Source organism: Myodes glareolus, chromosome 10 (assembly GCF_982192425.1).
Source record: "Myodes glareolus chromosome 10, mMyoGla1.1, whole genome shotgun sequence".
NCBI classification, from domain to species: Eukaryota; Metazoa; Chordata; class Mammalia; order Rodentia; family Cricetidae; genus Myodes; species Myodes glareolus.
In genome coordinates, this window is record NC_142035.1 from 59,994,666 (window position 1) to 60,021,444 (window position 26,779).

Genomic DNA, 26,779 nt, shown 5'->3' on the forward strand with positions numbered 1-26,779 from the left:
AGAACCAAACAACTCTCAAGGATGGTCTCCAGAAACTTAATACGGTTCTCCTTCTGCCTTTTCATGCTGGAACCCCCACTTCTTTTAAGAGAAATCACAGGGAGGTGCATATGGCTCATGCCCGTAATCCCAGCTCTTGAGGTAAGGGCAGATCTATAGTTCATTATTTATTTATTTATATATATATATATTTTTTTATTTTTGAGACAGAGTTTCTCTGTAGTTTTTGGTGCCTGTCCTGGAACTAGCTCTTGTAGACCAGGCTGGCCTTGAACTCACAGAGATCCGCCTGCCTCTGCCTCCTGAGCTCTGGGATTAAAGGCATGTGCCACCACTGCCCAGCCCAGATCTATAGTTCAAGATCTTAGTTCAAGGCCAGTCTGGGCTACAGGGGAAGGAGGAGACAGCGGACTCTGTGCTATAGTGCTTGCCTAACACACTTCAGGTTCAACCTCAGCACCACAAAAGAAAAGTCACTGGGAGATTTGGGTCTGTGACTTCCCATTCTTGACTCCTGGCAGAGCAAAGGGCAGGACTCTTCAAGACACTCAGGATACAGAGAAGCGGATTGCTTCTCCTCCAGACACTGCTTTGGGCACAGAAGGGTTCGATTTGCAGTATATTTAATACAAAATGGCAGCAGCCGCTGTGCAGCCGTAACAAAATTAGCCACAGGGTGTCTAGAGAAATGTACACAGGCAGAGAGACTGGAGTTGAGCCAGGCAACCCGGGCCGGCCACAGGGCCTGTGCCTGCTGCCCAGTCAGCTGCAGAAGGTCCCATGAGCAGTTCCAGAGCTCGTCCATGACAGAGTGATGCAGTCAGATTCAGGTACACCAGGGACGCCATCAAGAGGCAATCTTTCATGCTGTCACGGCTAGACCAGGACCCTGTCTTCCATGGATCTGTCACATAGATGTTCTGGAACTGTTTAGACCTCAGGGAAACAGCTAACGAGGACAAGGTTTTTGCCTTTTCCTCAAGAAAAGAAACCATTAAGAAAATTGGAAGCAGCAGCGCTCTGGCTACACTTGAGTGGAAAGGGCTCCCTGCCGGAGGTTTGCCCCAGCTCAGGAGTAGGGTACCTGCATATCCCAGGTGCCATCCCAGAGGGTGAGAACATCAGCATTGCAGGTGGAGAGTAAGGGCACAGTCCCTGAAGCCCCCTATGAGCCCCAGAAAAACCCAAGTCCTTTGTGCAGTCCATTTTAAGCTTTCCTGACAGACTGGCTGACACGGCCGGAGAACCCCGCCTCGTGTGGGCAGCGGGCTACCGTGAGACGGCATGCCTCTGCTTCTAAAGAAAAGCCTCGGTGCTAGGACCAGGGGCGGTTGGCCGTGGTGCTAGCGGAAGTCGGCATTGAATGCTCTGCCAATGACCAGCCGCCTCACTTCACTGGTCCCCGCTCCGATCTCGTACAGTTTGGCATCTCGAAGGAAGCGGCCCATGGGGAAGTCATTGATGTAGCCATTTCCACCTGTGAAGAGAAACAACAGGTGGAAGAGAAAGGACAGAACTGAAAGCAGCAAGAAAAATAGAGCCAAGGAGTCATTCCCTAGTACCTCAGGGATTGGATTCTTGGCATATAACCTGCGTGCATTCTCCCAATACCCTCCACTGCCCGTGCAGGCAAATGCTCTACCACTGAGTTATGACCCCAGTTCATATTTTACATATCTTTAGGTTGTTTATATATCTAATGTGATACAAGTGCCATTTAAACAGTTGTTATATTGGAATGTTTAGGGAACCATGACAAGAGAAGTCTATGTTCACCTCAGGACAATTTTCCTTTTGTCTTACACTTATTTATTTTGTGTGTATGTGTGCACATGCACAGGTGCCTTGGCACACATGTAGAGGTCAGAGGATAATGATGTGTGTGTGTGTATATGTGTGTGTGGTGTGTGTGTGTATATGTGTGTGTGTGTGTGTGTGTGTGTGTGTGTGTGTGTGTGTGTGTGTGTGTGAATTTTCTCCTTTAACCATGTGAGTCCTGGGGACCAAACTTCCTTCCTTCTGAGACAGGATCTGCCATATCCCAGGCTGGCCCTCAACTCACAAAATAGCCAAAGATGACCTTGAACTTCTGATCCTCTAACCTCTAACTTCCTGAGTTCCGGGATCACAGGTGTGTGCTACTGAGTGTGCTACACTGAGCTAGAGCCCAGGTTGGCCAAGAAGTTACTAAGTAGCCCAGGTTGGTCTCAGTCTCGTTGCAATCCTCCTGCTTCAGTTTCCCAAGTGCTTGGATTATAGGTGTGTACTTCCATGCCCAGCCTTTTCTGAATATATTTGATTGTTGGTTGAATGCAGAAGAACTCCAGGATATACAGGTTCTGGAGGACGGCTGGTTAAAGAGAAGCAGAGGCAATGAGGGACGCTTGTTGGGGCCAGGAAATCATGGAAGAGCTGGTCTAGAAGGTCAGGATGCTGAGGACCTAGAGACGGACAGGTCAAAACCTGGGCCTGGGACTGCAGAGTGTTCACCTAGCATGCCCAAAGCTCTGGATTCAGTCCCCAGCACCACACACAAAACAGGTGTGGTGGCATATGCCTATAATCCCAGTAGTCAGGGGGTGGAGGCAGGAGGATTGGAAGTTCCAGGTCATCCTCAGCTCACACACCTGAGACCTCATTTAAAAAAAACCAAAAAACTGCATAATCAGCGGCAGACATGGAACTCAAACCTAAGCCACCAATGAACGAGGTAGCTTCCCCTGAAACTCTCTCTCCCCATTTCCTGCTGACCTTAGGCCAGGCAGGGAAGATAAGGAACACTCCAACCTTTTCCCACCCATTTATTTTCCTCTTCCCTTTTTATTTCTGGGGTTTTTTCTTTGAGACAGGGTTTCTCTGTGTAGCCTTGACTGTCCTGGAATTCACCCCATAAACCAGGCTGGCCTTGAACTCAAGATCCATTGGCTTCTGACTCCTGGGTGCCGGCAGTAAAGGCGTGTGCTACCACCACCCTGTGGTTTTTTTTCCCCCTCTTAAAAAATTGATTTTATGTATATGGATGTTTTGCCAGCATGTCTGCTCACCACATTCATGCCTGGCGCTCTCGGAGGCCACACAAGGATGTTGGTTCCCCTAAAACTACAGTTACAGATGGTTGTGAGCTGTCAGGTGGGTGCTGGGAATAGAACCTGGGTCCTCTGGAAGAGAAGCCAGTGTTCTTAACCACTGAACTGTGTCTCCATGCCCTACTCTCTTTAAAATAATAAAGATCCACTTACTTACTGATGGCCATTACAAAAACTTCCCTTTCCTCATCACTGGAGGCAGGCAGAGCCTAGAGATGCCAGCATGACTGTGGCTAGTTTAAGCAGAGTGAGGAGTGGAGAGTGAGGGCCACTCACCTAAACACTGAATGCCGTCCAGGGCCACCTGTGTGGCACACTCGGCTGCATACAGAATCACGCCGGCACAGTCCTGTGGGACGAGGCTTTGCTCAGCAGGGGCCTGACAAACACACTGGCCCCGTCCCCGGAGATGACCCACCAATTCGCCTCTTCTTCCCCCAGAGCTGGCGCTCACCTTGGCAATGATGTGGCCTTCATCGCAGGCCTTGGCAACGTTGTAGACATACTGTCGACATGCCATGAGGCGGGTGTACATGTCAGCCATCTTTCCCTGCATCAGCTGGGCACAAAGGGAGGATCAACACGCTGGGACATTCTAAGGACTAAAAGCAGGTCAAGGGCAAGGACAAGCTGAGGGCCAGGGATGAGGCGCCAGGGGCACAGAGAAGAGATGGGGCCTGCCTCGGACTGTGGAGATGGAAAGTGCTCTAGATGAGGCTGTAGAGTTGCCGCCTGTGTGGCTAACTTTCGGCAGCTCCTCCCGGCAGATGGGTGTGATGAGAAATGCAGCGTTACCCTCCAGCCTTGCAGTGTGGAGTTCGTCCGTCTCCAACAGGAATGGGCAGGACAAAGAGACGTGACGGCCCTCCAAAGCCAGGCTGATGGGCAAAGGGGCTGCGTTCTAAGAACTCAAGCTCATTTTGCTAGAGAAGGACAATAACCCGAACCGCACAGCTCTCTCCTCATCTCCTTTAATCCAGCAAAAGAGGCCACTTCAGAAAGTACTTCCCTTACCTGGAATTGGCCGATTTTCTGACCAAAGGCTTCCCTTACGTGCAAATAGGGAATGGTGTGGTCGAGGACAGCCTGCATGATCCTGTCGGGAGAAGACAGCATGGGGGTGTGATGTCCAGCAGGGTGAAAGGGTGTCAGAGGGTTAGGTCTGAGTGTTGAGGTGAGGGAGAGGAGGAACTGAAGTTCCCGAGAGACTCCCTGCTGTCTCAGTGACAGCAGTGCCCGCCCAGCTCCCAGACACGGCCTCTGGGATCAGTTGGGTGTGGTGGAGCAGCAGGCAGGTGTCAGAGTCTGGGCTTCTTGTTTCACAACCACACTGACTAAGCAGAGTTGCTCTCAGGCCTCACCTGCCATCTGTCACATAATGACATTTCCCTCTGTGTGAAGAAATTAAATACAGGGGGAGATTCTCGAGGACGGAGGATAAACCACAAAGTAGCTTCCTTTGTTCCTCCCTTCCTTATCAGCGGGAGGCTGCTAACCTAACAAGACTGGCAAGCTCAGGTTGCCCCAGGTTTCACACTCATCCAGGGGTGCACTAGCTTCCCCAGTAAGCCTCACACTGGTAAAACTTACCCAGGAGGCCTCCGGTCCCCCTCATACTTACCCAAGGGGTCCACCTGCCAGCACCAGGCGCTCTAGGTCCAGCCCGCTCATCAATACGTAGACTCCCTTACTCTCTTGGCTCAGGATATTAGCAGCTGCCGGGATAAACGCCAGAGAGGGCCGTTCGTAGCCTCTTCACTTTCACACAATGTACCGTGTTACACAAGGCACAAAAGCACACTATTCGACCTTCACCTCGGGTTTCCAGCGAGAGGAAAAGATGGCTTTTGTCACTTCAGTCAGAAGCGGAGTTCTCGGGACCCCGCACCGTCCACAACACTGCAGGGCCCCAAGTTGTTAGGCCTTTTTTTTTCTCACCCTGGACTCCCTAGGATTGGTTTGGAAGTCACCCTCCCCTCTCCGCTTCTTTCTACACCTGACGTCTACTCATGCAGCAATCAGAGGACTGATCGGACTGAGGTTGTGTGCTCGGGTTCAGGGTCACCCTACTGCGATGCCCATGAGAGTAAGGGGGATAGTGGCAGAAGCCAATGAGCAGCTACCCCCTAATGAGGATGGGAGATGTGGGCAGAACGTTTGGGATAGAAACTTGACAACCTAACCTGCCGGTGAATGCATTTTCTGTCTTTTTCTAAAAGGCGAGTGTGTATGGATTCTTCCTAGAGACTCTTTCTGGACACGACATCTGTTTCTGAAAGGTTTACACTGATACACGAAACGGTCCTCCTTCATGACCAGATCCACGCCCTCCGTTCTCTCATGGTGCTACATAGTGTCACGTTCACAGTTACGGCACAGGGGATAAAATATTCCTGCAATATCAAATTAGCTCTCCTTCATCGAGTCTGGCTTCTGTCAATTTATTTCAGAAGGGCTTTTAGCATCATTACCGAGTGTAATTCAGAGTGTTGTGGTTTGGACACAAAATGGCCCCCTGCGGGCCGGTGTGCTGAAGTCGGGGTTCTCTGTGCAGCAGTGTTCTGGGGTGGGGTTTGGGACGTGACCGGACCGTGAAGGCTGGCCCAATCAATGGATTAACCCGATGATGGATTCCTAATTTGACGGCATTAATGAGACAATGGAAACACACACAAGGCCTCCAGGAAAAATTGGCCACTGAGTGTGTGCCTTTGAGAGTTTAATGGGACTCTGGCTTCTTTTTGATCTCTGCTACTTATCCTGATAAGCAGTTTCTCCCCAGGCCCTTCTACCTTTATGCTCTGGCTCAAGGTAGGCACAGGAAAAATGGAGCCAACTGGCCATAGGCTTGACTCCTGAAACCACGAGCCAAAAGAACTTCTTCCTCCTTTAACTCATTTCTATTGGGTTATTTTCAAAGGAGACAAGAAGCCGGCCTAGCGCATGTTGGCTGCACAGGCAGATGCACAGAGATATCGAAGGACGTCAGTGGGCTACGGTGTCAGGTGTCAGCGGGCGACGGTAAGCCTTACCTTTCACCAGCCTTCATCTGGGCAGGCAAGCAAACAGCAGCAGGGGCTGTGGCCAGGACAGACGGCTGTCCGGCAGCTCTAAGCCCACAGCCTAGCTGCATATCACGGAACACGTAACGGTGGTGAACCTCTGTAATGCTGAGATGGGCTTCTCCGGCTTGCAAAGGAGCCAGGATGGAGACTCCCTTATTCTCGGGACACTTACCAGGAACTTTGCAGTCTTCGAAAACAAGCTCACAGGTGTTGGAGCCCCTCATGCCCAGCTTGTCGAGCTTCTTGGAGGTACTAAAACCAGGCATACCCTTCGCAGGAAACCAAAGGAGGTCCTGGTTAGACTTGCACCAAGGGGGCCTAGTAAAGGGGAAACTCACTCTACCCACGGATTCGGATACCTGCCCACATCTTATTCCCAAGTTCTCACTCTGGATGCCAAACTCAGTCTTCATGTCCCACCCCCTTTCTTCCCAACATCTCTCTTGCCAGTCTGCTTCTCCTGAGTTCTCAGGGGTGCAGTTCTTCCTCAACAAAACAGTAAGTCCCCAGCTCTCCTCACTCTCCCAGGGACAGGACGCTGAAGACACACTCAGAGCCCACGCCAACTCCTCTGTCCCTTCCCTTAGCCACCTGTCCCTAAAGGAGCCCCAACCATGAGCATGCTTTGGCCAGGGTGACTTGGATGCACAGGTGTCACCAGGTGACAGTGGAGTGAAGGCACACGCTGTTCTGTTACCTCCAGGCCTTTCCAGTTCCCGTCTTGGCCAGCGACTCCCCCTCCTCACGGGGTGTGCTGCCAACCCCTTGCTTAACTTAACCAGGTAGTAAACTTCCTACCACTCCCCTGTAGCCAGGTCCCCAGGCCTCAGTGGCACCTGCCCTCTTTCTTCACCAACAGTAGGCAGATGGTGTGAGGCCAACACCCACTCCCTTAACTTATATATCTCCAACTTTTTCCAGGCTGGGGCGCATGCCTTTAATCCCAGCACTTGGGAGGCTGGGGCAGACAGATCTCTGTAAGTTCAAGGGAAACTTGCTCTATACCGTGAGTTCTAGGCCTGACAGGGCTACACAAAGAGATTCCATCTTAAAAAACAATAAAACAGCAACAAAAGATGACCCTGGTTTTCTTTTCTCTATACAGAAAACTTTGCTGTCTCCTGCTTTTACTTTTTGGGGACAGTCAAGCGATACAGTCCTGGACCTTATTACAAGGATCAGGCTAGCCTCAGCCTTGCCTCTGCCCGTCAAGCACGGCTCATATTACACATCACCTTGTCCAGTTCCTGGTTTGTTTAAAACTAAAGCAAAACCAAAATGGAACTCTTGAGTTTTTTTTTTTTTTTAAATGTATACAATATTCTGTCTGTGTGTATGTCTGCAGGCCAGAAGAGGGCACCAGACTTCATTACAGATGGTTGTGAGCCACCATGTAGTTGCCGGGAATTGAACTTAGGACCTTTGGAAGAACAGGCAATGCTCTTAACCAACTCAGGACCATTGGAAGAGCAGGCAATGCTCTTAACCACTGAGCCATCTCTCCAGCTCCCGGAACTCTTGAGTTTTAATCTAACTCCTGATGTATCTTGTCCTTGTCCATACTATTGGAGGGACCATGTCCAAATCGGCATTTGCATTCCCGCCCAGGCCCCAGTCTCCCCCACAGCTCCTGCTCAGCTCATAAGAAAACCACATAGCTTCTTTTCCATTTTCTTCTTCCTTGACTCTGTGGACAGACAGCTTTTCTGTCTTCAGACTTGACCCAGCCTCTCTGGGTCTCTTTTTTTTCTTTTTCTTTTTCTCTGTAGTGCTGAAAATTGAACTCAGGGTCTTACGTGCTAAGCAGCTGCTCTACCTCTGAGCAACTAGAGCAGCACCAGACTTGACTTCCTGGGCTACCTTCCTCAGCTTCTGCTACCCACCCCGTCCTGGGAGCAGAGCACAGAACACTGACCACTGACTGAATCTCAATCGGCTGGAGGTCTCTCTGATCCCATGCTCACCTTCTCCACAATGAAGGCTGTGATGCCCCGAGAAGCTGGTACGGCAGACAGATCTGTCTTGGCGTAGACAACGAGGACATCGGCGTCAGGACCGTTGGTGATCCAGAACTTGTTGCCATTCAGAATGTAGTGATCTCCTAAGGGACAACAGGCCGCTGGCTGAAGTCCCCTGTCCTGCTTCAGCCAACCAGTCCGGTAACTGCTGCCACCTTGCTGAGAAGCCATACTGGGAACCTAGCAGAGACCCCCAACTGCCTTGTGGCAAGTGGCCTTACCTTTCTTTTCTGCTTTAAGTCTCATGGAGACGACATCAGAGCCCGCATTGGGCTCACTCATGGCCAGGGCTCCGATGAAGTCGCCGCTGATCAGCTACAAGGAAAACCAAGACCGGCCTTGTTAGGACCTTGGAAGGCCCCTGCAGCAGCTCTGGGGACCGCTCTTCTTGCCCATATTCCACCCTGCAAACGCCCCGCAGAGCAAAGTGGAGTAACTATCTGGAAGGCCTCTCTTTCTTCCACTCCCGCATCCACCACTTTTGGCAGCACTGGGGATTGGCTCCTGGGTCTCAGGCATGCTAAGGGATTTACCATTGAGCCCTCCCATCACCCCCTAGTCTTTAGACTTTTAAAAATTATATTTTTATTTATTTGTTCTGTGTTTATGTATGCACAAAGGCCACTGTGTGTATGTGCACCCTCATATCAGAGGACAATCTGTGGAAGAAAGTTGGTTCTTTCTCCATCATGCGTGTCAAAGTCAGGTTATCAAGCTTGGTGGCAGGCAAGCACTTTTACCCACTCCTATTTGCTTTGAGACAGGGCCTTGCCAAAGCACCCAAGCTGGGACTCATGATCTTCCTGCTTCTGCCTCCCAAGCAGTTGAAACTCCACACATGTCACAAGTCACCACAGCTCCGACTGAAGCCCCCCTTTCTTGAGACAGGGTTTCTCTGTGTAGCTCTGGCTGTCCTAGACTTTGCTCGATAGACCAAGTTGGCCTTGAACTCAGAGATTCCCCTGTCTCTGCTGCCTAAGTGCTGGGATCAAGGGTGTGCGTCACCACCATACAGTTAAATTTTTTGATTTAAGTATTTCAAATCAATCTCAGTCATTCTCCTAATTCTGTTTAGTTCGTGGTAACAAGACAAGAAGGAGAATCTGCTTGTCCCCACCAAGGGGAGGGCATGTCATACAGTGGTAGTGCCGAGTCCACGCGGATTCCTTCGTTCGCGGATTCCTTCGTTCCCGTCTCCTCACCTTGGGAAGGTATTTCTCTTTCTGAGCCTCATTCCCGTTGCGGACGATCTGGTTGATGCAGAGGTTGGAGTGGGCACCGTAGCTGAGCCCTATTGCTCCAGAAGCCCGGGATATCTCTTCCATCACCAACACATGTTCTAGGTAGCCCAGGCCAGAACCGCCATACTGAACTGGGAGTGGGGCAGTGTGGGAAGCAGAAAGGCAACCAGGTTACACTGGAACACTGACGGGAGTCTTTTATTTTTTTAATTATTTTGGTTTTGAGATACAGGATTTCCCAGTAACTATGGAGTCAGTCCTGGAACTCACTCTATAGACCAGGCTCACAGAGATCCACCTGCCTCTGCCTCCGGAGTGCTGGGATTAAAGGCGTGCGCCTCTACCGCCCGGCAGGAATCTTTTATTGATTGGCAGAAAAGAAACACCCTGGTAGTTATTCCAAGTTCCCCCAGCAGGGCTGGCAGGCTGTTGCCAGGGGCTCTGCTCAGAAGGACGTACACCTTGTTCTGCTTGACCTGGTGGAGAATTGCACTTCAGAAGACTATCACCGCTGACTCTGGCTTTATCCCAGACATCTTCAGTAAGGACAAGCAAAAACCTGAGCACCCACTCCTCCAGAAGTTACAGAAGGCGGAAGCAGATGGATGGAGGAAGAAAGAAGGCAAAGAAACACGAAGGGGGTGGGCGGGAAGGGGGCCATGTTCAGAGCACCAAAACCAGTTACAGACTGGGTATGTGCAGAGGCCTCAAGAAGGTGAGATTTTAAAAAAGATTTATTAGCGTTTTTTCTTACCTATGCATGTGTGTGTGCCACACGTGTACGGGTGCCCCCAAATACCAGGAGAGCCCCTAGAGCAGTGACTCTCAACCCCTTTGAGGAACCTACCTCCAAAAATATTTACATCACCATTCACAACGGTGGCAAAATTACAGTTATGAAGTAGCAATAATTTTCTAGTTGGGGGTTACCACATGAGGTACTATATTAAAGGGTCCCAGCATGGTTTAAATGAATCACTAAGCAGTTTCATTGTATCACCAGGGTAAGTTTCCCGGGTCAACTCAAACTCCAGGAGGATATAAGGTGAAATATACAGACACCTGTCATACCAACACCTGTACCTTTGGTTTCCAGACCCGTCTCTGATACCAAATCCAGTCACATCTCTTACATAAATAAAACAGCAATATAATTTATGCATACCTGCCCATATCCTCTAAATCCTCTACTACTCATTATGTAAATAGTACATGCTTTGTATAAATATTAGTATTTGTACAAATATTACTTTATTCCCCTTAAACATTTTTACATTTATTTATTTTATGCACACGGGTGTTTGCCTGTATGCATGTATGTGTACTATGTACACGCCTGGTGCCCTTGGTTGACAGAAGATCTCCTGCAACCGGAGTCAATGGACGGATGTGGGCACCATTTGGGTGCTGGAAACCGGGGGTGGGTCCTTTGCAAGAGCAACCAGTGTTCTTTACCATTGAGCCATCTCTCCAGCTACATCCCCACAACCCCTTTCTGAGTGAGGATCTTAGCTCTGTAGCCCAGACTGGACTTCTAGTTTTCCTGCCTTAGCCTTCCTAGTGTGGGATTAGACAGTTGCTCTTCTGGGCAGTGGTAGCTCACACCTCTAATCCCAGCACCCAGGAGGCAAAGGCCAGTGGATCTCTGAGTTCGAGGTCAGCCTGGTCTGCAGAGGCAGTTCCAGGACAGCTGGGGCTACATGAGAAACCCTGTTTTGAAAAAAAAAAAAAAACCTAACCAACCAACCAAACAACCAAACAAGAGAGCGAGAGAGAACGAGAACCAGTTCTTTCATATTGCCCTCAAGGCCCAGGAGTGTGGCTGGATGAGGAGGTCAGTAGCTCAGGCATTTACTGTCATGGCAACCCAGGCAGAGTCTTTTTCTGGAAGGCAACACAGAACCATAATATACCAGCGTCCTGCCTTTTCACTCCAAACAAGTTGTAGCACACACAGGGGATACTTGGCAGGTCGATTAAAACTCAAGACCATCATGGGACCACCTTATCCAAGGACCCAGACATCCCTCTTAGTCCCATTTCTGACCCCCAACGAGCTTGGAGGGCAGGCTGTGAACAGAGGACTTAGGCTGTCCCGCGGGGACATACTTTTCCCAAAGATTCCCACATACAGGCCACTAGTGAGACAGAGCTCAGGGGTCCCTGAGGGAACCGATCCACTAGGACAGTTATTCTACACTCCCCCAAATCGTCTGGACGCATCTGTACACCATGCAGATTTTCCATAGGATGCAAGGCTCTCGTTAAATCTTCAGCATGGAATTAAAAAATAGCAGAGTCAAGAGTCTGAGAGGTCCTGCGTTTTTGTCATCTCTAAGGATGATGTCAACGGGCGCTGCTTCAGGTTCAAGGATGAGGAAGTTCTTTGGGAACGATCTTTCCCTTCTCTTTCTGTTTGATTGTTGATTTCTGCATGTGCGTATGAGTGCACGAATGTATATGTATGTATGCATGATGCATGTGCATATGTGTAGGTGAGTGCACACACACTCCTGTGGACACGCGGGAGGCCAGAGGAAGATATGGGGCATCTTCTTCTATCACTCTCTACCTTGTCCCTTTTTTCTTTCTTTCTTTTTTTTCAAAAAATATTTATTTATTTATTATGTATACAATATTCTGTCTGTGTGTATGTCTACAGGCCAGAAGAGGGCACCAGACCTCATTACAGATGGTTGTGAGCCACCATGTGGTTGCTGGGAATTGAATTCAGGACCTTTGGAAGAGCAAGCAATGCTCTTAACCTCTGAGCCATCTCTCCAGCCCCCTCTCTTTTGTTTTTTTGAGACAGAGTTTCTCTGTGTAGCCCTGGCTGTCCTGGAACTTGCTCTGTGGATCAGGCTGGCCTCGGATTTACAGAGATCGGCCTGCCTCTGGTGGGATTAAAGGCATATGCCACCATGTGCTGTGAGACAATGGTCTTCTACCCTATAAAGATTTGTCACTTGTATTGCTTTAATAAAACGCTGGTTGGCCAGTAGTCAGGCAGGAAGTATGGGCGGAGCAACCAGAACAGTAGAATTCTGAGAAGAGGAAAGGCTCAGTCTGCAGTCGTCACCCAGATACAAAGAAAGTAAGATGAGAATGCCTCACTGATGAAAGGTACAAAGCCACATGGCTAACACAGACAAGAATTATGGGTTAATATAAGTTATAAGAGTTAAAAAGAAGCCTGAACTAGTAGGCCAGTCAGTTTATAATTAATGTAAGCCTGTTTTTTTGGGACTGAACGGCTGTGGGACTGGGTAGGACAGAAACCTCTGTCAACAATCATGCCTGGCTTACATTGTTCCTTTTGAGGTAGGGCCTCTCACTGAATCTAGAGCTCATGCTTTTTGGCTAGGATAGCAACATGTGAGCCCCAACAAGCTCCAGCAAGCCTCCAGTCACTTCTGGGATTCCAGGCAATGATGGACAGGCCTGGCTTTTACAGAGTGCTGTGCTCTGAGCTCTGGGCCTCATTTTACACAGCAAATGCTCTTAGCCTGAGCCTTCTCTCCAGCCCCTTATTTTTGTTTTTCTGAAACAGGGTCTCACTCTGTAGCCTAGGCTGATCTGGAACTTACTGCATAGCACAGGCTGACCTTGAACTCAGAGCAGCCCTTCTGTTTCAGGCCCTTGAATGTTGGGAGTATGGGAATGAGCCACCAAGCCCGTTTCCCTTTGGCCTGTTTTAGCAAAAGAGAGAGTCTCCTTAGGGAGAGAAGCCATACTCACCAGGGGCTGTGATGCCCAGTACTCCCAGGCTCCCCAGCTGCTTCCAGAACTCCTATCAACAGAACAGAGTGGGGCGAGTTTCAAGACAGCAGTTAGCCACAGGCGGCCAGGACAACAAGGCCAAGTCATTCAAAGAAAGCCACTATACACTTAGGCAGGCCCCTGTCAGCAGGAGATGGGGCGCACCTTTCCGGGCACCAGTGGAACACAGTGCTGCTCCAGAAGCTGCCATTCCCACCCTCAGCCTCGCAACTCACTCTCAGGTCCTTGAACTCGTTGCTCTGATCAATCTCTTGGGCTTTGGGGGCCAGGTTCTCATGCACGAACTTAGATATAGTCTGACGAAGCTAAAGGAGAAAGTTAGACAGAGGCTACTGAAACCAAGACGTGATTGCCACTGAGAGCAATGTCCCTGTGGCTGAAGGCCGCAGGCACCCTCACTAGGTAGTGTCAGGTCAAGGCTTAGGGGTCCCACTGAATTACGCTTCTTCAGAAGCATCGGAAAGGAGGGAGCTGTAGGGCCCGGGTCTGCCCCTGCTCCTGGGGTGCATCTTGAGGACAGTTTCTGGTCAGCCAGCTAAAACATTCTGTTTATTTTTGGGCTCCCTCTATCCCGCCTGGTGATTAGCTGCAGGGCATTGTTTACTCCATCTTAGGTGTGGCAATGTCCCACCTGCCTAGGGGGGGAACTCCTTGTGCAGAAGCTAGGTATATAAGGATTTCCCCAAAATTGAAAAAACGGCATTCGGCGATCTCCTTTCAAATGACCCAGGTCTCTTGTGTGTTCTTTCAATCTCCAGGCCCTTGCCCGGCTTGCGTACGGTACAGTGGCAGTGGCGTGTGAACTGTACCGAAGGGGTAACACAGAATCGGGTGTTACAGGGAGCTTCACTGGGCAGTGGTGGCATACACATTTAATCCCAGCACTAGGGGGCAGAGGCAGGCAGATCTCTGTGAGCCTGAGGCCAGCCTGCTCTACAAGAGCTAGTTCCAGGACAGGCACCAAAGCTACAGAGAAACCCTGTCTCGAAACAACAACAACAAAAAAAGAAAAAAAAGAAAAAAACAAAGAAAGGAGGAAGCAAGCCTCAACTGAGAAACGCCTCTACAAGATCCCGCTGCAGACAAGCTTATAGAGCATTTTGCATTTTCTTTTTTCTTTTTTTTTTTTTTTTCGAAATAAGGTTTCTCTGTGTAGCTTTGGAGCTTTTTCTGGAACTCACTCTGTAGACCAGGCTGGCCTCAAACTCAGAGATCCACCTACCTCTGCCTCCCGAGTGCTGGGATTAAAGGCGTGTGCCACCACTGCCCGGCTTGGGTATTTTCTTAATTAAGGATCAATGTGGAAGGGCACAGTCTATTGTGGGAATGGCCACCCCTGGAGGGGGTGGTCCTGGGTTCTGTAACTTAGCAGGCTAAGCAAGCCACGAGGAGCAAGTCAGTAAGCAGTACCTCCATGTAAGCCCCTGCCACCAGATTCCAGTTTGGTTCGAGTTCTTGCCCTGACTTCCTTCAACGTGGAAGTGTAAGCCAAATAAACCTCTTCCTCCCCAACTTGCTTTTTGGTCATGGTGTTCACCATAGCAACAGTATATAGGACAGTGATATTCCCCCTCTTTATTAATGTTCTTGGTGGCTGGGCGGTGGCGGCTCACACCTTTAATCTCAGCACTTGAGAGGCAGAGGCAAGTGAATCTTCAAGGTCAGCCTGGACTAGAGTGACTACCAGGACAGGGATCTTCTCGAAAAATCAAAAGATTCTTGGTTTAGATATCTTGGAAATGATTAAGACATTGCCGTTTTATTAATTTTAAGATTGAATTTTGTCCAAGTTGGCCTTGAACTCATGTACCCCAGTCCCTCAAGCATTAAAGATGACTTTTAAGATGCTGCTTCCCCACATAAAATTATTCCGTGCCTTCCTAATGTACTACTCAGAGTAGCACACAAGCCTCTAAGGCAGTCTGCACATCCTGTCCTCCATTGGCCACTCAGCCTTCCCCTGTACCTTCCCATTACCCATCCACAGCACTGCAGACACTCCCTCTCCGGTCCGACACTTGGCAGTCTCTGTGGCTAAAAGAGATTACTCAATAAGATGAGACACTGCCCTGGTGGAAAAACTAGAACCCTAGCCCTGTGCACCAGAGACCCAGGTGTGAAGCCCGAGGTCTCCAAAGGGGCCCTCTGACAAGCATACAGCCAGGAGCTTCTTTTGTTCTTCATTTTTTCTTTAAATATTTATTATGTAGACAGCATTCCTTCCATGTATGCCCGCACACCAGAAGAGGGCACCAGATCTCATGACAGATGGCTGTGAGCCACCATGTGGTTGTTGGGAATTGAACTCAGGACCTTTGGAAGAGCAGTCAGTGCTCTCAACCTCTGAGCCATCTCTCCAGCCCTTGTTCTTCATTTTTAAAGTCATATTTATTTGTTTTGTGTGCATATGGTGGAGTACCACTGCACATGTCTGGATCAGGGGAGGACTTTTGGGGTCAGTTCTCTTTTGCTACTACGTGGGTCCTGAGACTCAAACTCAGGTCAGCAGATTTAGTGGCAAGCGCTGTTGACCACTGGCCCATCTTGCTGGCCTACTTTGATGCAACGAGACTAGGGCTATGGGAGAATCACAGACCCAAGCACTTCACGCAGCCTCTAAGTGACACAGCCTCCTGCCCCCAGCAAGAGCTCTGGTTCAGCTCCGCTTGTAACCACACTCTTTTCTCTGCCCCACCGCCACCTTTCGTTTGGCTACAAGGGCAGAACTTACTTAGTTATTTAATATTTAACTTTTTCCCATCTGAAGCCAGAGTTTGCCATGTCATCCAGGCCTTGCCAAACTGCTATGTAAGAACATCACAGAAGGGCTAGAGGAGATGGCTCAGCACCTTGAAAGCCTGAAGGCCCGCGTTTGGTGCACCCTGAACCCGTGGAAAGGCAGGCGAGAACGTGCTCTACAAAGCTGTCCTATTACCACCACATATACACACAATAATAATACAGCTTAAAAAAAATAACACTATAAAAAAGCTTGTTATAGCGGCACGGAAGCAGGTGGATCTCTGTGAGTCCAGCTAGGTAGGTCTATATAGTGAGACACTGTCAGAGAGAGAGAAAGAGAGAGAGAGAGACTATTATTGGATAGAATATGTTCAAAGTCTATGGAAAAGTTCCTATGCACCCTAATGCCATGGACAACGAATACACACAAATAGTGTATGTTTTTGGGAGGGTGCATGCTCATCTATAATCCTAGCACTCAGGAAGCTGGGCAGGAAGATACTAAAATCTCCAGGCCAGCTTGGCCACTTAGCAACATCCTGTCTCAAAACAAGGAACAGTATAAAATGCCAACTACAAACAAAGGCAATCTTCTTTATGGTATTCAGAGTCAGGTCAGTGCACTGCAACAACACTGATATAGAAAGGCAAGTGTGGGGCTAGACGACCGTTCAGTGGTTAAGAGCATGTGCTGGCTAGTTGTATCTTTTTTTCTTTCTTTTTAATCAACTTGATACAAGCTAGGGCCCTTGGAAAGGAGGGCAAAAAGCCTCCATACGATCCAGCTGTAGACAAGCTTGTAGGGCATTTTCCTAGTTAGTGATCAATGGGAGAGGGTCCAGTCTATTGTGGGTGGGGCCACCCCAAGCTGAGGGGTGGGTGGATCTGGGCTCAAGCCAGGAGGAGCAAGCCAGTCAGCAGCACCCCCCATGACCACCGCATCAGCTCCTGCCTCCAGGTTGCTGCCCTGTTTGAATTCTTGTCCTGACTTCCTTCAGTGATGGACTAAGGAGTGGAAGTGGAAGACAAATTAACCCTTTCCTCCTCATGCTGCTTTCGGTCATGGTGTTTTACCGAAGCAATGGTAACCCTAATTAGGACAGAAGTTGGTACCAGGACAGTGTCTGTGACAGACCTGACTATGTCGTTTTTGGGAGGATCGTGGGAGGACGTTGTGACTTTGAGCTAGAAAGGTCACTGATTGTCCAAAGCTGGGTGAACTGGTGTGGGAGTCTAGGAGACAAGAGAGTTGAGAGAAATGCCGAGGATGAGGATGGAGGCCTGGCTTGTGAAGTTCCAGAGGGAAGTATGAGAGTCACTAAAGACTTTATTGGGGCTGTTGCATATTTCGGGTTAAGAATCTGTGGTTCTGGTGAGCTGGGGCTGACGAATCGGCTGTGATTAACAAGATACCAGAACCACTACAGTGAAGCCTTTGCTTTGCTAGGACAATCGATGCCGGAGCTGAGGAGCTAGTGTTGCGTGAGAAGAGCCCAGCATCACGGAGGTGAAATCTGGTGTTCCCTCAGAGGCAGCACACAGAAACTGAGGTGCAGAGGTGACCAAGGTTGCACCTTGTGCTGGCAGCTGAACTAGATCATGTGTAAGAGTCACCCAGGGATGTGTTTGTGTCAAACTGACCAGAAGTCACTTGTGCTGGCTACTTTTACATCAGTTTGACACAAGCCAGGGTCATCAGAGAGGAGGGAGCCTCAGTTGAGAAAAATGCCTCCATAAGATTGGCTATAGATGGGCTGGAGAGATGGCTCAGAGATCAAGAGCACTGGGTGCTCTTCCAGAGGTCCTGAGTTCAATTCCCAGCAACCACATGGTGGCTCACAACCATCTGTAATGAGTTCTGGTGCTCTCTTCTGGCCTGCAGGCATACACGCAGACAGACTACTGTATTCATAATAAATAAGCAAATCTTTTTTAAAAAAAAAAGATAAGAGTATTTTCTTAACTAGTAATTGATGGGGGAGATCACAGTGGGGCCATGCCTACATCCAGGCAGTAGGTCCTGGATTCTATAAAAAAAGCAGGTTGAGCAAGCCATGAGGAGCAAGTCAGTAAGCAGCACCCCTCTATGGCCTCCGCATTGACTCCTCCCTCAGTTCCTGCCCTGTTTGAATTTCTGTTCTGACTTCCTTCAATGACAGACTAAGATGTAGAAGTGTAAGACAAATAAACCCTCTCCTTGCTAAGTTGCTTTTGGTTATGGTGTTTTCTTTCTTTCTTTCTTTTTCTTTCTTTCTTTCTTTCTTTCTTTCTTTCTTTGGTTATGGTGTTTTCTTTCTTTCTTTCTTTCTTTCTTTCTTTCTTTCTTCCTTCCTTCCTTCCTTCCTTCCTTTCTTTCTTTCTTTCTTTCTTTCTTTCTTTCTTCCTTCCTTCCTTCCTTCCTTCCTTCCTTTCTGGTTTATTTATTTGATCTTGTCTCAAGGAGGTGATGGGACGGACTTAGCTGACTTCCAGGGGAAGTCTTACCCTCTCTGAGGAGCGGATGGGAGTGGGGGTGGAGGAGTGGGAGGAGAGGAGGGAGGGAGAACTGGAATTGGTATGTAAATAAATAAATCAATAAAATAACAATAAAACATGACTGTGGGAACGTTACATCCTAAAAGTATGTTTGCTCCAAAGATCTGAATGCAACCATTGTTTTCTAGGACATAGAGAACACAACAGGTTGGGAACCAGTCAACACTAAGACAGGCTCGTGGAATGACAAGCTGGCACCTTAGTATCCCAGGTTATGACAAGCTTCTGGCCTGGGGTTTCCCGACTCTTCCTCCACCTAGGCTGACATTCATAGCAACATTCGCCCTTGTACACATCTGACTCAAGATACATCGTGTGCGAAGTAATCACTCCTTAGGACTTTTCTTAGGCAATCTATAGCAATTACTTAATACATACATTGCTGGGACCCGAGCCATCCCGGGAAGTATTTACTAGGACTTTATTTAGAGCCTTAAACACAGCAATAAGGGTGGACAGGCAATCTGTGAACACATCCTTCAAGGTCTTCTTCAGCTTTGTGTGTTAGGCCTTGAGGAAGGGAAGAAAGCAAACTAAGGGTGCATTTCAGAATTCCTTAAGTCTCCCACTGGGGAAAAAAAAGAACCAATGCCTTGTTGGTTATGGATCAACCACAATCTCAACCTTCAGTTGAGAACCACAACTTAAAGCCTGGTGTGGTGGCCCACACCTTTAAACCCCTCACTCTGGAGGCAGAAGCAACCAGATCACTAGAGTTCAAGACCAGTCTGGTCTACAAAGGTAGAGTCCAGGCCACCCAAAGCTCTACAAACAGAGGGAAGGGGATCGATTCACACAGAGAATTGGCTGGAGTCTGAGTGGACGCATGATTGCCACTAGGGGCAGGGCCAACCAATCCTCCCACCCAAATACCACCGGTCTCCCGGGAGCTTTGGTTCTTTGACTCTTCTGTTTCTTCTAGCAGCTCTGCCTTGCTGTCTGTTGCAAATACTCTCTCACTAGAGATAACGATGAGTCAGAGGTTTGGGCATTAGCTAAGAGGAGGAAACGAACAGTCCCTTTCCCTGGCTTGCTAGTGACGCTTCCAAGGCCCGGCAGGCACAAGTTACTTGTGGGATGGGACACGGGCCACGAGGCCTTCGGGCCGGCCTCCCTACCTGCTTCTGCTCCTCGTTTAGCCCGTTGATAGCATCGTCCACAGGCAGCATCGAGTGAGCCCGCTGCGGGACAGCGAGGGGCGATGGCCGCAGTCTCCAACTGGACACCCGTCGCCCCAACAGCCGGATCGCAGTCGCCATCTCTGCCTTGCACCGGGATCTTCGGCTGCATTAGCTCCACCAATCTAGTCTCACAACTCTGCCCAATTGGAGAGGGGGTGGGGCTTCAGCAGCCAATCACACGCGGAGACCAGCCGAAGGCTTTGCTGCTCTTGCAGTCACGCAAACCAATCAGTCGCGAGGCGGTAGCCTTTCCTGCCTACGGTGATTGCCGCCTGCGGTACTTTCTTTCCTAAGTCTCTTTCCTGGGATAGAAGAGCCCATAATCTCGTTGTGTTGAGATTGTAACCTTTAATCGCAGAAGACTACCTTCGGGGAAAAGCAGGTACTCCAACATAGAACGAACCGAGCGCCTGTTTGGAGGAATAAACTGTCCAAACAGATCTAGGCTAGAGATCTGTAAAGAATCTCTTGCCGGCTCTGGTTTAAAACAGTAAGAGTCGCTTTATTATGTAACAGGTCCTCCAGATACTAGAAGGACGTTTTCTCCACTGGGCAGAAAGGGAAGTGTTCGAGGTCCTCTGAAAAAACCTGTACAGATTCTACAGACTGATTTAGAACTTTCTGATTGTGGAGATTGGGCATTGAGGATTCTCAGTCAAAATTTTCTTGGAGACGGGCTGGAGAAAAGGTTCATGCTGTTCTGCCAGAGGACCTGAGTTCAATTCTCAGCACCCACATAGGTAGCTTGCAAGTGCCTCTAACTTCAGCTCCAGAGGATCTGATACTGTTGGCCTATATAAGCACCTGAACACACACACATATACATAAATTAAAAAAATAATAGAAATGTATCTTTAAAAATTGTCTTGGAGTATTCCTTTAGTAGTCATTTATCTCAGTCTCTGTATCTGACCTAATATTTCTGACTATCAGGTAAGAAAATTTATTTTTAATTAATTAATTAACTTGAGACAGGATCTCTCTATGTAGTCCTGGTGGTCTAGAACTTCTGAATTTGAACCCAAAGAAATCTGCCTGCCTCTGCCTCCCAGATACTTTGATTAAAAGTGTGTATCACCCCACCTACCTGGAATTTGTTAATTTAGCAGATCACTAACTTGTTTGCCATCAGATAGCATCTGAAACCCATGGCGGAGATTTCCTTGGTTTGCTTCACCCCCCCCCCCCCCAACACTGGCACCGATGTCTTTGGTAAATGCACCGATTTGTGACTCCCTTTGGCTCTGTGACTATACAGATACCCTGTAGCTATTCTCATCTCGGGGGCCAGCCTCAACAAAAATATACTCTTCCAAAGTGGAGGCATGGGAATTTAGAAATATAGTAAAGAATGCGAAGACGTGAATGAAAACAATAAAATGGAGAAACATATAGAAAAGTATCAGGAGAGAAATTTTCAGTGAGTACTGAAAATTCTCTCATGTTTAATTTTCCAACAGCTTAATAAAGTTCTGACTTCAAAGGTTAAGAGCAGAACAAAAGGACTGCATTAACATACAAGCTGAAAGTTGTGGGGTACTTTTGCTGCTCATGCCCTTGACCCATGCCCTAGACCAAACACTCTGTAGGCCAAAGCACTTCCTGGGTGGAATCCCAAGTTATTTCCACAAAGGGAACTGGAACTTAGTTGGATCCTTTTGTTTTAGGTAGGAACCAACTACTTCCCTATTTCAGGAGCACTGAAATAGCAGCTAGTCACACCTGTTGACGAGAGAGAGAGAGAGAGAGAGAGAGAGAGAGAGAGAGAGAGAAACTCTGATTTACGTATAGGTGGGAGCTTTGTTTGAGTTAGCTGCACAATAACCTTGAATAAACTAAAAACAAGTCCCAAACTCTCTGACCTTTGGCCTCTTTGGGCCTCCACATTCTCATGGTGGAGTATGTCATCAGGGACAATCTGAATTTTGGTTCCCAGGACGTGGTCACTCATATTGGTTTAGAATAAGCTTGGTGCCTTTGAGGCGAGAGCTGTCCTTTGTGTCAAGGAGAAGAAAGACAGACTGACAGGACTCAGGTTCTTCCCCCTTAATTCCCTTGACGAGACTCTCCACTTCTCTGATAAAGCCCTTGGATAGCTAGCTCCTCTCAAGTGTGTCGCACCCAAAGTCCAGGAAGGGGTTTGTGCACTTGGGTCTTGGAACACATTTCTTGGATCTTTGCTGTCCCTTTAATACTTGACAACAGTGTCCCCCAGACTTCAAAGCTATCACAAGGTCTGCTCACTTGGGCAGAGGACACAGCCCAGTGTGAAGCACCCACAAAGTACCCATGAGGTTTCGGTTCAACCCAGCATCCAAAATTAAGATAAAAGGGATTGTATACTTAGTTATATAGTACAGCACCCAGCACCATGCCCTCGTTTTTAGTCATTCCTGCCACGTCCGACTTCCCCTACCTGTTCCCCACACCCTAACTCCCTCTCTCCTCACAAACTTGAAAGTTTTGCATTCTGGAACTTCCCTAATGAGAAGACAAGAACCAACCAGATAGCAAGCGCTACTGGTAGCTGCAGAAGGAGGCTTCTATACTCTCAGCCCATGGAAAACTGAGGTAGGAGTGAAATGGCTTAATTAAAATATGCTGCAGATCCTGAGTGACTGCAGAGGGCAGCGGGCCATAAGACCATGCAGCAGGTCCCCGAGCGGCGGGCCAACAGGCAGCAGGTCTGACAGGCAGCAGGTCCTTGAGTGGCAGACAGGCAGCAGGTCCCTGAGTGGCCGACAGGCAGCGGGCCCACGCCCATGCTGCAGGTCTCCGAAGGTGGCTGGTCCTGTGCAGAGAGCCACATGGTGGCGGCTGGGTGAGAGATAAACGGATAGGCATGCCATCAGAGTGAGGTTGGATATTTATTTAGTGGGTTATGGAAGGAAAGGGGGAGAAGGAGAAGGGGGGGTAGAAACTGAAGCTGCCTCTTCAAGACAGAAAAAGAAGAGACTCAGACTACAAACAGGAAGGAAGATCTGCCTGCCTCAGTGGAGGGCGGGGCCTGGCTTGTCTCTTAAAGAGACAGAACAGATCATTACAAGGAGGATCAGGAATTTAAAGTTATTTTCGGGAATCCTGGAATGAGACTGTGAGTGAGAGCTGTCTCCTCCCATTTTATAATCCTCTCTAGTTCTGGGATTAAGAGCGTGTACCACTACTGCCTGGTTTCTATGGCAAGCTCGCGTGGCTACTGGATTAAAGGGGTGTGTCATTGCTGCCTGGTCTGGATGGCTGGCCAAGGAGGCTGTTTTACTTTTCTGGTCCTCAGACAAGTTTTATTTATTAAAATGCAAATGAGATGCCACTACAAAGCCTGTTTTACCCTCCCCATCAAACACTCGCCCTTGGCTCTTCACATCCCTATTAGACTAAGTATTGTGGGAACCTTTCCTGGGAGAGGTGAACAAAATATAGTCAGCCCATGTAGGGTATCAACGACATGCTGAAGTATAATTCACTGAAGCCCGGCCTGGCAAACCAGTGAGTTTGCGAAGCTTACTTGCGGAGTGTGGGTGAGGGGTTACTTACAGGAGTAGGGGTGACCCCCAAAGCAGCCCATCACTTAAGTCTCACCCCAGCATGGGTGAAAAGGACCCCACAGCCACATATAGACATGATCCTCCCTTAGCCTCCCATATTCCATGTAATTCTTCCTTGGCAATGAGGCTGTGAACACGCAACTGTCAGAGAGGCACAGAGAGGAGTGGTTGACATCTCCGCTGAGGGTCTATTGACCCTTTTACCACCCCTCTTTTTTTTGTTTTTAAAGATTTGTTTATTTATTATGTGTACAGTATTCTTAGTATTCTGCATGTATGCCTGCAGGCCAGAAGGGGGTACTAGATCTCATTACAAATGGTTGTGACCCACCATGTGGTTGCTGGGAATTGAACTCAGGACCTTTGGAAGAGCAGGCAATGCTCTTAACCACTGAGCCATCTCTCCAGCCCCCTTTTTTGTTTTTAATAATTTACTTAATTTTATGCACATTGGTGTGAAGGCATCAGATCCCCTGGAACTTAAATTGCAGACAGTTGTGAGCTGCCGTGTGAGTGCTGGGAATTGAACCCGGGTCCTCTGGAAGAACAGACTGTGCTCTTAACCCCTGAGACATCTCTCCAACCCCTCACCACTCCCTTTCTAATGAGGAAACAGCAGCAGCCCCAACCCAAGGGTCTCCTGTGAATGGTCACAGCTACTCCAACAATGATGGTCACAGTTATTCAGGTCAGAGGGCAGAATCCCATAATTCCATTTCCTCTCACAGAAGTGTGCCGTTTTGTACTCCCACAAGCATTGCTACTCTTGCTTCCCCAAAGCCTTACTAATAAGTGTGAATGAGAGCCTAGCATTGCAGCACAGGCCTATAATCCCACCCCTTAAGAGGCTAAGGTAGGAAAACTAACAGTTTGGGGACAGCTGGGCTCCAAAGTGAGTTCAAGACTAGTCTGGGTTATACAGTGAAAGCCTTTCTTAAAAAAAGAAAAGAAAAGAAAAGAAAGAAAGAAAGAAAGAAAGAAAGAAAGAAAGAGAAAACAAAAACAGCAACAGGAGTTTGGAGGTGGGGAGCAAGAGAGATGGCCCAATGGTTAAAAGTATTGACTTCTCTTTCAGAGGACCTGGGTTCAATTCTCAGCATCTACATGGTGGCTAACTTTCAGTTCTAGGGGATCTCGGGCTCTCTTCTGGCCTCAGTAGGTATTGCATACATTCAGTACACATTCAAACAAAACACTGTGCACATAAAATAAAAATAGATATTTTTAAAAAATAAGAAAAGAGTTGTTTTGAATCTCCCCTTTCCTCCTTGTGCTGCTGAGAACCCAGACAGAGCACTGAACAAGCCAGACAAGAATTTTACTGTCCAGCACTTGGGAGGCAGATGCAGGCAAATCTCTGTTCAAGGCCAGCCTGGTCTATAAGAGCTAGTTCCAGGATAGGCTCCAAAGCTACAGAGAAACGTTGTCTCAAAAAAACCAAAAAAAAGAATTTTACTGTCATCTGCCACTGAGCCCCAACCCCAGGCCCCACTTCTGAAAACTGACGAGTACATTTAGTGGCCAGGTTAAAATTAAAAAAAAAAAAGACTCAACCACAAGCTAGACATGGTAAGGCACACCTGTGATCCCAGCACTCGGGAGATCTAAGCAGGAAGATCAAATGTCTGAGGCCAGCCTGGGCCTCAGATGTAAGTGGGATCTCTGAGACAACAACACAGACCGTGGGTTGGAAGAAAAGTTGCAACTATGTTGTATCATGAGGTTAAAGCAGGGAAAAGGGGATTTCAAGAAGGTATTCAAGACTGATGGGTATCTGCGGACACAACTGGGTTGGTAGAGTGCTTGCTTAGTCTGTACGAAGTTCTGTGTGTGATCCCCACTACGACCGACGTAAACCCCATGTGGTGACATGTGGCTGTAATCCCAGCAGTTGGGAGGCAGAGGCAGGAGGACAAGAAGTTCAAGATCAGCACTACATAGTGAGTTTGGGGGTAGCCTGGGCTACATGAAATCTCTGCTGTGGAGGACTTCAAGTCTGCCAAGCTGGTTGCCAACTACATGATCACTGCGGGCCATAACCTGATTTAGCAATAAGCTGGAAACCATGGAGGACACCGTGTACCTGCTCTCTCATTCCTGGAAGATCACTATCTGTCTGTAGCAGTCTGTGTTCTTCCAGATGCCCAAGGGAGGCCTACCCTGTCTGCAGGCCCTCAGGCCACTGGGACAAACCTCTGATTTGTAACACTGCCCCTCCCATAGCCTTCTCCAAACCACAGCTCTGTCACAACTGAGACTTCGGGAGGAGGGGAAGGGAGGAGGGAGAAAGGAAGAGAAGGAGGGAGAGGGAGAGGAGCAACTTATTTTGTGAAACCAGTATAACAATGATACCAAAATCTGACAAAAGTTCACAAGAAAAAAAGAACACAAGTCAGCATTTCTCATGGACAGACACAGATTAGAATGGCCACATATTAGAATATTGCATCTAATGTTGTGAAAAACAGATATAGAGTCAACCCTAAGGAGAGAAAAATTCTGAGGTGTTCAAAATTTAATTTCAAGGATCAGGGGGTAGAGGGAGGAGACAAAACAAGTTAATTAGTTAGCAGCTGCAGGTAGAACTAATTGAGTCATGACAAATTAACTAGTTAGCAGCTGCAGGTAGAACTAACTGAGTCATGACAAATTAACTAGTTAGCAGCTGCAGGTAGAACTAACTGAGTCATGACAAATTAACTAGTTAGCAGCTGCAGGTAGAACTAACTGAGTCATGACAAATTAACTAGTTAGCAGCTGCAGGTAAAACTGATGAAAGACCTCCAGATCAGGGAGACTCTCACTCAAGTCTCAGGATAACACGACCCCCCAGGAACTCACGAGAGACCGTCATTGCTGCAATCACACGAGGTTTATTGACAGGTACCAGTGCTGGGGCCTAGACTCATATCCCACACAGGGGAGGAGTTTGACCTTGAGTAACTGGGAGAAGGGGTATTTAAGGGAAGAAACCACAACCCAGTAATCCAAAGGGGTAGGGAGGGCGTCTTTGGAAAATTCCGAAAATACCTGTGATAATCACAAGGGGGGTAACTCCCTGTTTCTCAAAATTACAATCTAACTTTATCTTCAGCTAGTTCCTGAAACAGAGCCACTGAACCAGTTAATCTAAATTTCTGATTCTTCTCTCCCTGCTTAGGTTGTTGGCTCTATTTTTTTCTGCTGGGCGGGGGGGGGGGGGGGGGGGGGGAGGTCTGGATTTATCCAGGTCTTTCACTGAGTCATACCAAGTTAACTAGTTAGCAGCTGCAGGTAAAACTGAGTCATGACTGTAATGGTCTGTCTTGACATTAAGAGACAAGCCATGCCCACTCCCTGTCCACTGAGGCAGGCAGGTCTTCCTTCCTGCTTGCAGCCTGAGTCTCTTCCCCTTTTCCGGCTCTCTCTCTCTCTCTCTCTCTCTCTCTCTCTCTCTCTCTCTCTCTTTCTCTCCTCTCTCTTTCTGCCTCTTTGCTCTTCTCCCCTTTTCTCTTCCCCCTCATAACCCACTGAATAAATATCCAACCTCACTCTGCATGCTCTGCATGGCTGGCCTATCCGTCTCTTGCCCATCACCACGTGGCTC

The 26,779-nt window shown here is 48.4% G+C and overlaps 1 protein-coding gene and 1 long non-coding RNA gene across 2 annotated transcripts; one reads left to right on the plus strand and one right to left on the minus strand.

Moving 5' to 3' along the window:
* Positions 1–606: 606 nt before the first annotated feature.
* Positions 607–19,766, minus strand: Ivd (isovaleryl-CoA dehydrogenase). Its single transcript, XM_048459537.3, has 12 exons — positions 19,586–19,766; positions 13,406–13,495; positions 13,149–13,200; positions 9,372–9,541; positions 8,391–8,484; positions 8,116–8,252; positions 6,324–6,420; positions 4,708–4,801; positions 4,101–4,182; positions 3,541–3,645; positions 3,363–3,435; positions 607–1,477 (listed from the first exon to the last, which is right to left on the minus strand). Exons 1-12 carry the CDS (start codon positions 19,724–19,726, stop codon positions 1,344–1,346), a joined length of 1,269 nt encoding a protein of 422 aa, XP_048315494.2. The 5' UTR covers positions 19,727–19,766; the 3' UTR covers positions 607–1,343.
* Positions 19,767–19,829: 63 nt separating this feature from the next.
* LOC148120660 (uncharacterized) lies at positions 19,830–20,499 on the plus strand. Its single transcript, XR_015739107.1, has 2 exons — positions 19,830–20,030; positions 20,165–20,499. It is a non-coding gene; the product is annotated as an uncharacterized LOC148120660 (long non-coding RNA).
* The last annotated feature ends 6,280 nt before the right edge of the window (positions 20,500–26,779 follow it).